Here is a 12,500-nt window from a genome sequence, read left to right on the forward strand (position 1 = left end):
AATAAGAGTGACTTTGAATGCTTTCTTTTTTAACTTTGAAAAAAATCTTTATTGTCGCAATTTTTTTTGAATGATTTACCGCCTCCTTTTTCATAGACTGCGAGTAGTCTCTCTTTTCTTCAGATTTAGTAAGGGTAGTGCACGCGCGCGCGGGCGTTGAGCGGCGAAGCCGCGAGAAACGAGGGCGGCAGCCCGTCTCGCGCCTTCAGTCACGCGCGTGGTCATTTGCGTGTCTCGGGCGTTTTGCTCGACGGACCAAGAAAAAAGAGAGACTACCTTTTTCAAGTTTCAATCCATGTCCATCCTTGCTGTCCGTATCAACAGACGAGAGAAAACAGTTGCAGTAACAAAAATAGTCATAAATAATAAAACTGGACCATTATTAGCTTTTTAAAAGGATAGTTAACATGGTGACATAGCCTCTTAACTCAAAAGGACCAGAATATTCTCGTCTTGGTTTGAAGGCCTAAACAGTGTAGTTTTAGTGCATTTACTGTCTGGTTGCATGGCTCAACAGGGACGTCTCACAACGTCCTCAGCTTGCTGCGCTTTTCTAATGAATGATGTTCTTTGTCTACCTAAAAGTTTTTAAAGTTTGTATTTCGCTTTTTCGCACTTTTAAGTTTAGTCGTGACGAGCGGTTGCAAAACAAGCTATTGTAGTCTTCGAATATTCATTAGTTTTGTCAACATCACTGAGCAATCAAATGTTAGGAGTCAAAATGGTTCCTGTGCTAACAATTCTTTAACACTAGTTTTCCTCAACTTTCTCCGCTTTTATTGTCTACCGAGAAGTTTGGAAAGTTTGTATGTTTCTTTCCCGGTACTTTTAAATTTATTCAGCGGCTAGCTTGTGGTAATTCACACGGCTATAGGCCTTTTTCAAAAATACGATAATACTCTTTCTGGTCCCTTCAAAATTTTGCATAAGCAGTGTTTTCAATTTTTCTTGGGGCGAAAGACCTATTGTCTACTCATTCACTGACCAGTTTTGTCAACGATTTGTCAAGTTTTAATCAAGTCTGCATTTTTTTTCTCTGAATGCGTCTAATTCAAGCGTTGATGAACTGAGTGCCGTTTTTCTCACTGTATTGTCAAGTACCATGCTTATCCACTGGTATACTGTTTTCAACCTAGAGCTACGTTATGTAATTGTGCAAGGCGGCAAACTTTTCTCTTTGAATGTGACCAATCTGTGCTTTGATTGCCCATTGTTGAACATAGAAAGCGTGCTTTTCTCACATACAGTTTCAAGAAAAGATTTATCAAAAACATTTCTCACATTGGTTTGAATTTTTAATCGAGCGACCGTATAAATGGAGACACCAATTTCAAGTTGATTTAACTGTGTTTAAAGCCAGAAACCTCCGTACCTTGCTTTGCCTGCGGTATAGTGAAGCTGAGTGAAGACCAACCTCAGTTAGGCGATCTCTGGTCTGGAATGAAAGTCAAGATTCTCTATTGCCTCCTCGAAAACAGCAGGTTGGTTCTTAGTTCAACTTTAACTTTTTGTTACGCTATCGTTTACGCTATCGTTTAAGCGTCCAAATTGCTTTGACGGTTCTTACTGGTTATTTTTGCTGCAGAAAGAAATTATTCTTTTAGACTTTACATAACGGATTTTCTGTCATAATTCTGTGCTCTGACTGTTATTCAATGTGTCGCCCGAAGTTACCTGCAAGCATGCATGGTCCCTTTGTTATGTTGACTCGGTAAATGTTGAGCTGGAGGGACAAAAATGTAATAAAGGTTTTCTTGTAGTCAGCAAGTTAAACGCGAGTTGCGATTGTTAGGGTCATTTGGCCTATTTTGTTGATGTCTATGCAGTTAGAATTTTTCTCTTTGATTTAAGAAGTGTTCACTTCTGTAGACTAAACATATAAAATAAACTTCAAATGTTGGATAGTTTTTTATTACTCTGACTCAGACTGTATGCTTTCATATTTGTTTAACCGCGACCTTATTAATTAATGTACGATTTGAAGGTAAATTACGCTTTTATGCCGCAAAAACGGGATGCCAACGAACCAACTGTTAGTAATTTTGGCGTAGAGTGCTTAGCTTGCACAAGAAGAGAATTATAATGTCTACAATGCTTCCCGGGACGGTTCAGGCTGACATAAGATAACAGTCGACAGGTGTGAATAAGACTGAAGGTAACGAGAGAAACCGGTTAAACAATAAAATAAGGTTAATTTGGAGTGCAGTTCTACCTAATTCTTAACACGTTAGTTCGGTAGTGTTTACAACAACAAATAACACCTTCCTTCCATTTTTTAACAGGCACTACCCGACCATAAAGAAAACCAGAACAATTTGCCTTGCAAGAAAGTCTTCAAAATAACAATAAAAATACTGCCACGGTCCTTAACAAGGATATGCAGCCAACGCATTTGTTTGTCTGTCATTTATTCAGTATATACCAAACCTATGGTAAGTTCATTTTTCGCACAACACAGTCGGTTAATTAGTCGAGTCTTCATGCAATTTTCCATTGTTTTGAACAGGTTATCATTTTAAATAAACTTTAGGAACAGGTCGTTGAGATGGAACAAAAGATCATTATTAGAAATAATAACCTGCTGTTTCAATTCAATGACCATAATAATAACCTGCTGGTTCAAAAACTATGGAAAAGTACGCGCTCGGTCATTATTTTTAATAAGGCCTCGAGGCTCAGCGATTAAGCCATATTTCTTTTCATCTTGCATCTTTTTTTCCAATAATTTTAATGTGAAGTTTTTGGCCTCTCTGACAATTCTGGTTTGGTATATACACCAAGACAACTGCATGATGTATTTAGTTATAAAATAAACCTCTTAAGGCCTGACAGAGAAAATATCAAAATCTAAAAGAAGTTCACGCTTTTCAATTTAGTAAAGAAAGTTCGGTTTCATAAACAAAACGAAACCTTACCCAAGGCTAAATTTCTCAGCGTGAACCAGCAAAAAAAGAGGCAATGAAGAGGAAAAACGAAAATTCAGAAATAAAATAGTCAAAAAACCGCCTAAAACCAACAACCCAAAAAACACAAGAGAGCACTAAAGATACCTCAAAAAAGGTAAGTAGCAAGGTAAGTTCATTCATATTGTCTTTTTTCATTGAGCCCTGGGGACTAAGTGCTCCGCCCAAGGGGGGAGAGCCCTGGGGACTAAGTGCTCCGCCCAAGGGGGGAGAGCCCTGGGGACTAAGTGCTCCGCCCAAGGGGGGAGAGCCCTGGGGACTAAGTGCTCCGCCCAAGGGGGGAGAGCCCTGGGGACTAAGTGCTCCGCCCAAGGGGGGAGAGCCCTGGGGACTAAGTGCTCCGCCCAAGGGGGGAGAGCCCTGGGGACTAAGTGCTCCGCCCAAGGGGGGAGAGCCCTGGGGACTAAGTGCTCCGCCCAAGGGGGGAGAGCCCTGGGGACTAAGTGCTCCGCCCAAGGGGGGAGAGCCCTGGGGACTAAGTGCTCCGCCCAAGGGGGGAGAGCCCTGGGGACTAAGTGCTCCGCCCAAGGGGGGAGAGCCCTGGGGACTAAGTGCTCCGCCCAAGGGGGGAGAGCCCTGGGGACTAAGTGCTCCGCCCAAGGGGGGAGAGCCCTGGGGACTAAGTGCTCCGCCCAAGGGGGGAGAGCCCTGGGGACTAAGTGCTCCGCCCAAGGGGGGAGAGCCCTGGGGACTAAGTGCTCCGCCCAAGGGGGGAGAGCCCTGGGGACTAAGTGCTCCGCCCAAGGGGGGAGAGCCCTGGGGACTAAGTGCTCCGCCCAAGGGGGGAGAGCCCTGGGGACTAAGTGCTCCGCCCAAGGGGGGAGAGCCCTGGGGACTAAGTGCTCCGCCCAAGGGGGGAGAGCCCTGGGGACTAAGTGCTCCGCCCAAGGGGGGAGAGCCCTGGGGACTAAGTGCTCCGCCCAAGGGGGGAGAGCCCTGGGGACTAAGTGCTCCGCCCAAGGGGGGAGAGCCCTGGGGACTAAGTGCTCCGCCCAAGGGGGGAGAGCCCTGGGGACTAAGTGCTCCGCCCAAGGGGGGAGAGCCCTGGGGACTAAGTGCTCCGCCCAAGGGGGGAGAGCCCTGGGGACTAAGTGCTCCGCCCAAGGGGGGAGAGCCCTGGGGACTAAGTGCTCCGCCCAAGGGGGGAGAGCCCTGGGGACTAAGTGCTCCGCCCAAGGGGGGAGAGCCCTGGGGACTAAGTGCTCCGCCCAAGGGGGGAGAGCCCTGGGGACTAAGTGCTCCGCCCAAGGGGGGAGAGCCCTGGGGACTAAGTGCTCCGCCCAAGGGGGGAGAGCCCTGGGGACTAAGTGCTCCGCCCAAGGGGGGAGAGCCCTGGGGACTAAGTGCTCCGCCCAAGGGGGGAGAGCCCTGGGGACTAAGTGCTCCGCCCAAGGGGGGAGAGCCCTGGGGACTAAGTGCTCCGCCCAAGGGGGGAGAGCCCTGGGGACTAAGTGCTCCGCCCAAGGGGGGAGAGCCCTGGGGACTAAGTGCTCCGCCCAAGGGGGGAGAGCCCTGGGGACTAAGTGCTCCGCCCAAGGGGGGAGAGCCCTGGGGACTAAGTGCTCCGCCCAAGGGGGGAGAGCCCTGGGGACTAAGTGCTCCGCCCAAGGGGGGAGAGCCCTGGGGACTAAGTGCTCCGCCCAAGGGGGGAGAGCCCTGGGGACTAAGTGCTCCGCCCAAGGGGGGAGAGCCCTGGGGACTAAGTGCTCCGCCCAAGGGGGGAGAGCCCTGGGGACTAAGTGCTCCGCCCAAGGGGGGAGAGCCCTGGGGACTAAGTGCTCCGCCCAAGGGGGGAGAGCCCTGGGGACTAAGTGCTCCGCCCAAGGGGGGAGAGCCCTGGGGACTAAGTGCTCCGCCCAAGGGGGGAGAGCCCTGGGGACTAAGTGCTCCGCCCAAGGGGGGAGAGCCCTGGGGACTAAGTGCTCCGCCCAAGGGGGGAGAGCCCTGGGGACTAAGTGCTCCGCCCAAGGGGGGAGAGCCCTGGGGACTAAGTGCTCCGCCCAAGGGGGGAGAGCCCTGGGGACTAAGTGCTCCGCCCAAGGGGGGAGAGCCCTGGGGACTAAGTGCTCCGCCCAAGGGGGGAGAGCCCTGGGGACTAAGTGCTCCGCCCAAGGGGGGAGAGCCCTGGGGACTAAGTGCTCCGCCCAAGGGGGGAGAGCCCTGGGGACTAAGTGCTCCGCCCAAGGGGGGAGAGCCCTGGGGACTAAGTGCTCCGCCCAAGGGGGGAGAGCCCTGGGGACTAAGTGCTCCGCCCAAGGGGGGAGAGCCCTGGGGACTAAGTGCTCCGCCCAAGGGGGGAGAGCCCTGGGGACTAAGTGCTCCGCCCAAGGGGGGAGAGCCCTGGGGACTAAGTGCTCCGCCCAAGGGGGGAGAGCCCTGGGGACTAAGTGCTCCGCCCAAGGGGGGAGAGCCCTGGGGACTAAGTGCTCCGCCCAAGGGGGGAGAGCCCTGGGGACTAAGTGCTCCGCCCAAGGGGGGAGAGCCCTGGGGACTAAGTGCTCCGCCCAAGGGGGGAGAGCCCTGGGGACTAAGTGCTCCGCCCAAGGGGGGAGAGCCCTGGGGACTAAGTGCTCCGCCCAAGGGGGGAGAGCCCTGGGGACTAAGTGCTCCGCCCAAGGGGGGAGAGCCCTGGGGACTAAGTGCTCCGCCCAAGGGGGGAGAGCCCTGGGGACTAAGTGCTCCGCCCAAGGGGGGAGAGCCCTGGGGACTAAGTGCTCCGCCCAAGGGGGGAGAGCCCTGGGGACTAAGTGCTCCGCCCAAGGGGGGAGAGCCCTGGGGACTAAGTGCTCCGCCCAAGGGGGGAGAGCCCTGGGGACTAAGTGCTCCGCCCAAGGGGGGAGAGCCCTGGGGACTAAGTGCTCCGCCCAAGGGGGGAGAGCCCTGGGGACTAAGTGCTCCGCCCAAGGGGGGAGAGCCCTGGGGACTAAGTGCTCCGCCCAAGGGGGGAGAGCCCTGGGGACTAAGTGCTCCGCCCAAGGGGGGAGAGCCCTGGGGACTAAGTGCTCCGCCCAAGGGGGGAGAGCCCTGGGGACTAAGTGCTCCGCCCAAGGGGGGAGAGCCCTGGGGACTAAGTGCTCCGCCCAAGGGGGGAGAGCCCTGGGGACTAAGTGCTCCGCCCAAGGGGGGAGAGCCCTGGGGACTAAGTGCTCCGCCCAAGGGGGGAGAGCCCTGGGGACTAAGTGCTCCGCCCAAGGGGGGAGAGCCCTGGGGACTAAGTGCTCCGCCCAAGGGGGGAGAGCCCTGGGGACTAAGTGCTCCGCCCAAGGGGGGAGAGCCCTGGGGACTAAGTGCTCCGCCCAAGGGGGGAGAGCCCTGGGGACTAAGTGCTCCGCCCAAGGGGGGAGAGCCCTGGGGACTAAGTGCTCCGCCCAAGGGGGGAGAGCCCTGGGGACTAAGTGCTCCGCCCAAGGGGGGAGAGCCCTGGGGACTAAGTGCTCCGCCCAAGGGGGGAGAGCCCTGGGGACTAAGTGCTCCGCCCAAGGGGGGAGAGCCCTGGGGACTAAGTGCTCCGCCCAAGGGGGGAGAGCCCTGGGGACTAAGTGCTCCGCCCAAGGGGGGAGAGCCCTGGGGACTAAGTGCTCCGCCCAAGGGGGGAGAGCCCTGGGGACTAAGTGCAGAAAGCTTTGTCATATTCTAAAAGAGAGGTAAAAGGTATCTGTGGAAGTCAAATTCTTTTCCTTTTCCAGACATGACCGAACCTTTCGAGATGGCGCAGAAAAGGTCCATGACGGAAAAACCGTCAAAACAGGGCTTAGCAGCAGAGGAGTCCTAAGATCATGAACTTTGTTCTTTTTTCCTCCTTATATCCGGTTTTTATATCTCTAAAGATTTACAAATTAGTACTTGAGTTTTATTTTTTTAGAGTGTTGATCAGCTGAACGGAATGACTAGTCGACCACGCCCTAAGCCGGGGGACACTATTACTTTGCAACATCTGGCTTCCTCAGTATTAAGCTAAATTGTATCAAAATTGATCTTGGGGTGTTTTATAGGAAAAATTTAAGAAAGCGTTAAGAGTCGTTGAGATTCCTTTACGACAGGATACGCCGAATGAAGGCTCAACAAAAATTGCCCCTTCAAGAAATGTCTTCGTTTCTTACACTGACTTGTTTCCTGTTTTTGCCCATAATTCAAACGTTCCCCGGCAGCAGGAGGTTTTTTGGCCGTGTTTTAAAAAATGGAGAGCTCTCGCCCTCTGACAAACTCTCCCTGTCATATCAGACTTCTAGTAATTAGTTCTCAATTAAAACAAAACCGACAGGAAATACATGTAGTAGAAAAATGTAATAAACCACCCACACGCCATATAGTTTTTTCAAATAAATTTTGGAAAGTATGCAGCAAAGAAGTTTTGAATTGAGCAGTAGTAATGCTTTTTCCTCCTATCTAGTATAAATTTTAACTTCCTTAGACAGACTAACATTTCGCAGGGAAATTTTTTCAACGTTAGCATTGTTGTTTGCACGTTAGGTGTGTAATTTATGATGATTAATAATGGTTTCCTGTCAACTTTTCTTGAGGAATGAATTAGTGAGGAATGCCGTTCCACCCTATGAAACATCTACTCTTTAGGAAGAAATATTTTTTTGCCGGTCTGTCTGTCTCACACGTGAACAGCGAGAGCATCGAACAACAATTAATGAAAATTGTATAAATGAGGCTTAAAGCGCGCCAAATCGAAAGCTGGTTTGTCGCTTTGGGTCTTTTGGAACAGCGGCAAACAACGGCCGATTATGACCTTGACAGATTTCTGCTGAGTATTTTGAGAGATGGTTCGATTTTGTGTCGTTTAGTCAATCGATTAAAACCAGGCGCAATAACGAAGGTGAGAGGACGATCTGGTGTTTACAAACAGCGAAATACTGTTCAGGTATTTTGTCATGTAAATGAGTTCTGTCCTGATGTGTCCGCTGGTCGCTGATTCTAGATACAACAGGAACCTGTGTCAGAGGAGGAACGTTTTCAAAACATCAGGGCATTCTTGAGCGCCTGCCAAGACTTGCAACTTAAAGACGACGAGGTTTGATACCAAATATGAATAATTCTCGTATATTATTATGTTTAAAATTAACACTGGCGTTTCTGTATTAAAATTTAATGTTTTATCTGAGCACGCTCAACAAGTAATGTTCCATGTACGCCATGTTTGTACGCGCAGATATTTTCACCAAGTGACCTCGACAGTGAAGAAGGAATTAACCGTGTTCTGCAGACTCTCGACAGCTTAGAAAATGTCGCTGCTGGTAAGTTTCTGTTTATATTTTGTTGTAAAATGAGCTGAGGGTTTTTGTTCAAGCTCAATGATGACATTGATTGACTGTCATGTGCCTAGCAATTCTCTTGCCACTTTCGATCGTTGAACAAAAGACTCGTCGTGTGACAGGAAAATTGCAAATACTCCATTGAAATAAAACTTTGCTGCTGAGGCTACAAATAGCGTTTATTCTGCCCAGATCTGTCGTTGAATTTCGCTTTCTTACGTTTAAAACTTTGGATTCAATTTTCTGTATAATTCACGGCTGTTCTGAAGAGGAATATTGAAAGGTGAGCAAAACTTGCTTCGCTGAAGCTTATTTTTACATTACTTGTTTTATTAATTCTCTGCTCTGCATCTCAAGCCTGTTCACGTTAAACGACGAGAAACCAGGCTCTTTGACGGATCACAATAAGATTCGTTTTATGGCGTGACTACTCTTCCATTTGTACTTAGAACGTGTAAAAGCTTTGACAAAGTATTTCGTTTATTCAAAGGCATCGTGGTAAACAATAGCTCAACACAAATTCATGTAAGAGAATTTCTCGTGATTTTTCTTTCATTTGCGTTCATCGATCTCTGGTTGTACTTGTTTCAAAGTTTCAATTTTCTCCTGATGAGTAAGCTTATATCGAAAAATATCACGTTTCTCGAGGTTAGTTGTTTTTCCTTCCATTATTGTAATTTGGGTTTTACATGATACTTCAGTTAGTGGAGGAAGTGAGCTGAAATGAATGGAAGACAAGTTGGAAAGTAGAAAACACGTCCGTATTTGGTCAAAGTGTTAGTTTTAAAAGACTAAACCTTTATGGTAATATATTTTTGATGTTGGAACCCGAACAAGCTTAATATAACCAAACTTCAGCTTTAAAACTGAACGTTTTTCAGTTTCTTCCAGTCATGACGCTGACTTGCCCTAATGCAGGTATTCAGCGTGTTTACTTCTCAAATCAAACTTGTTGGGTTTAGTATTTCTCCACGAGGAAAACTTCAATGCTGCAAAAACTTAAGTCAGGACTTCGTAAGTTATTGAATTTGTAAGATCTATGATATTTGCTTTGAGTATTTAGTGTGTCTTTAGTGTATGGATGAGTCAGGAAGTAGACACATTTTCTTGATGTGAATTTCTTGATTTTATTTGTTTGATCAAATCAAATTTTCTTCATAATTTTTGTGTGGGAACAGGAATTATGCAGTATGTATTAAAGATTGTGTACAATTTCATCTCATTTGTCACTTTTAATACGTTAAATAAACATAAGAAAAGCCTCTAATTGTGCAAAAAATTATTTCAGGGAACAAATATTTTTGAAGAAAATTTGTGGTTGCCCTTTCAGAAGTATTATTTTGTGTTTTATATATATCAGAATGTATGATACAATAAACATGTTTAAGATAAAAGCCAATTAAACGTGAAATTTATTTCACTCTTAAAGCAAGATTCACACAGTGTTAAAAAGTCCTTGAATTTTGTTGGAGTCCTGAAATGGTCCTTCAATTCAATTTTGCCTTTAAAAGTCCTTGAATTTTATTCAACTTTGAATGCAATGGGGTGGAAAGCAAATTGGTTTTCTTAGACTTCGGTATTCTTTTCTGTTTAAAGCAGCTTATAGAGAAAAACAGTATTGAGAAACAAAGTAATCCAATTCAAAAGTCAGTCAAAAGCAAAGTTGGCAGCGGCTGTGTTTTTAGCTCAACGCTCCTGCGCATGCCATTTTATTATAAGGTCTATGTTTCATCAGTAAAGCAAAGGGAAATTGCAAAGACTTGCTTCAATTTACTCCACCCAGATCTGGGTAGTTCTTCTGAGTGGTTGGTCCATGAGGGAAATTTCCTTTAATCAATCAGGAGTACTACCCCGATCTGGGTAGTGACATGTCATCAGTATGGAATTTCTTGGCTCGTTCCTTGAAGGTCATTTTGTGGGGAATGCAATGGTCGCGACGCAAAATGTCAGCTGTTTTCTCAGACTAGCTTTTTTGAAATTATAGAAACGTTAATGATACATGGAAGTTGCTACCAGTTGAAGCTTGACAGAAATTGCATAAGGAATTAGCATACTTTGCCTGTTATGTTGGCCACTAAGTGGTTGACTGCTTGATCAAGGTCTTTTTATTAGAGGTTTGACAGTACTTGGCTATTATTTATTTTTTTAGGATATGGTTTGGGAAGGCAATTTACTCACCACCATGAAGTAACTGCTGCAAATTCTACAACAAAAACACAAGACTCGGAGAGAGAACCCACTGAGGGCACTAGACATCTTGTGAGTATAACTTTAGATCAGGATGTTGTAGGGAAGTGGAATCCATTTAAGGTTTCTGGGAAACTGCCCACCTACCCCTCCCCCAACTCATTAACACCTACTTCTCACTTAGAGTGAAATGTTGGGATAGGAGAGGTGTAGGTGGGCAGTTTCGTAGAAACCAAAATTGATCTGGGAAGTGCACTGCATGGTTCCCATGATTATTTTTTTGCAGTAGTAAGTAAACTTCCAGAGATAACTCCCCTCAGTGTAACCCTCCTGCTCAAACCAACGTTTATGGTGCAAAAAGTTTCCTATACTAAGTCTCTTTGTTGAAGTCTGCAAATTTGCGTCCATTCGCTGTTATCTTGAAACACGTTATTCATAGTCATAAGCATATTTGTGAGGATTAGGATACTAAAATGGGCTAAGGCACTTGTTTGGGTTGAGTATGACCCAATCTTGAGCCTAAGGTAGTACAATTGAATAGACTCTGGAGAGCTTATTTATTATGATATCTCGGACTTGGGGTTATTAGAGTCTGAGAGGTAAATAGATGAAATAAAAAAGAAGAACTACAGTCCCCAAAGAAAATAGTATCACAAGTTAATATGCTTACTTTATTGATATTAATGTTGTTGTAGGAGATGACAGATTATGGAGGCAGAATTCACCTTGTCAAAGCAGCTTTTCCTTTCAATGGGCAAGATGAAGATGAGGTACAGTTCACTGCTGGTGACTATAAACATGCAATCATACTATTTTGCACACACTAATAAATAATTAATATTTTTGGAAGAGAGTCAGCAAAATATTATGTTTTTTGTTATTGGCAAACAGATCAAAGTTATCATTTGCTGATGCTGAAGGAAGAGGCAAAATTATTGATATACAAGGCACTGACAAAACACACATCATTGTGAAGCAAGTTGAATTCATAGTAATAATTTTGTTTTATAATGCGATGAGAATACTCTGGGCTGTCACTGAAATTTTAACTTGCTGAGTGTGTTCAAGGATTACAGGGCTGTCAATAAGGGCTAGGAGTCGGCCAAAATCGCCAGCTAGTTAGCCATCCTTAGCTGGCTACTTTCATCTCCGTCTACCATAACTGAAAGAAATAGGCACCATCAAATAAAATGTAAAGCATTCATTTCCCAGTTTTGAATGATATTGAACACTTATTTAAACAGGCTTAGATCTGTGAAACATTCAAACAGTGTTATGTCATGGAATGCCCAGGGACATTTCAACATCATTGTTCCCAGTCTTGCGTGTATTCTGGCGAAACAACATATCGTTCGCTGTGGAAAATACCTCTTGAAAACCCCTGGAAATGCCATTCCCAAGACTCTAATTTTCAAAATATCCCTAGCTGCCTCGGCCTTCAAGAACTTGTGCCTTTAGTGCAATTTCCAGGGCTTCCTACTTTTCATTATCAGCCCTCTACTTAAAAACTTTTTGACAGCCCTGGGGATTAGTAGGCAAGAAATGGAACAGCTATGAATTTGTGTTGGTTCTATTTTCCTTTTTTTTTTTCTGATGAAAAACTCATAGTAGCTGGGGATCTGTAGCTGGGGGAAATCCCGAGCCCCTAGTCCTCAGTGACAGACCTGTCTGAATACTTGTGCTATTTTGTAAGTTAAAATGAAATGCAAAGCAGCTATTTTGTATTCCAAAGACAGAATCAAGCTGTGCATGAGCAGACCATTTTTCTGATGTCAAAAAATCTCTCTTCTGTTGAGCTTGAGCAGACTGCTGTCTGTAGGTAGTTAGAGACTATACATTGCATCTGCAGCAAAGTCATGACTCTTATACCTATCAAGACTTTGGATAAAATAATTTGAATGATAAATACATTATTTCAACTCTCCATTAATGGAATCATTAGACCTCTGGTCTTTGTTTCTGAGGTTTTTATAATATTTGTAACAAGTGGCTGCCACTGGATGAGTAGAAGGCTGTGAGGGTAATAAGTGGTTGTAAGGCTGTATTCCTCCATGAATTCTAGAAACTTTCTCTCTCTGCAAGATAATAT

General features: G+C 46.3%; 1 protein-coding gene across 10 annotated transcripts in view; it reads left to right on the forward strand.

The window, feature by feature from the left end:
* Positions 1 to 7,527: 7,527 nt before the first annotated feature.
* Positions 7,528 to 12,500, forward strand: part of LOC140950650 (rho guanine nucleotide exchange factor 7-like) — a 38,087-nt gene continuing 33,114 nt past the window's right edge. For 6 of the 10 annotated variants that reach the window (XM_073399892.1, XM_073399894.1, XM_073399901.1 and 3 more), the window contains exons 1-5: positions 7,529 to 7,788; positions 7,891 to 7,983; positions 8,122 to 8,206; positions 10,374 to 10,483; positions 11,107 to 11,181. In XM_073399892.1, the coding sequence (XP_073255993.1) occupies positions 7,618 to 7,788; positions 7,891 to 7,983; positions 8,122 to 8,206; positions 10,374 to 10,483; positions 11,107 to 11,181 (534 nt within the window). In that variant the 5' untranslated portion in view covers positions 7,529 to 7,617. Of the gene's footprint in view, positions 7,789 to 7,890; positions 7,984 to 8,121; positions 8,207 to 8,310; positions 8,508 to 10,373; positions 10,484 to 11,106; positions 11,182 to 12,500 lie in introns of those variants that run through there. The other 4 variants (XM_073399891.1, XM_073399896.1, XM_073399895.1 and 1 more) reach the window with 3 other exon arrangements.

The sequence above is a fragment of the Porites lutea genome, chromosome 10, assembly GCF_958299795.1.
Source record: "Porites lutea chromosome 10, jaPorLute2.1, whole genome shotgun sequence".
NCBI lineage: Eukaryota > Metazoa > Cnidaria > Anthozoa > Scleractinia > Poritidae > Porites > Porites lutea.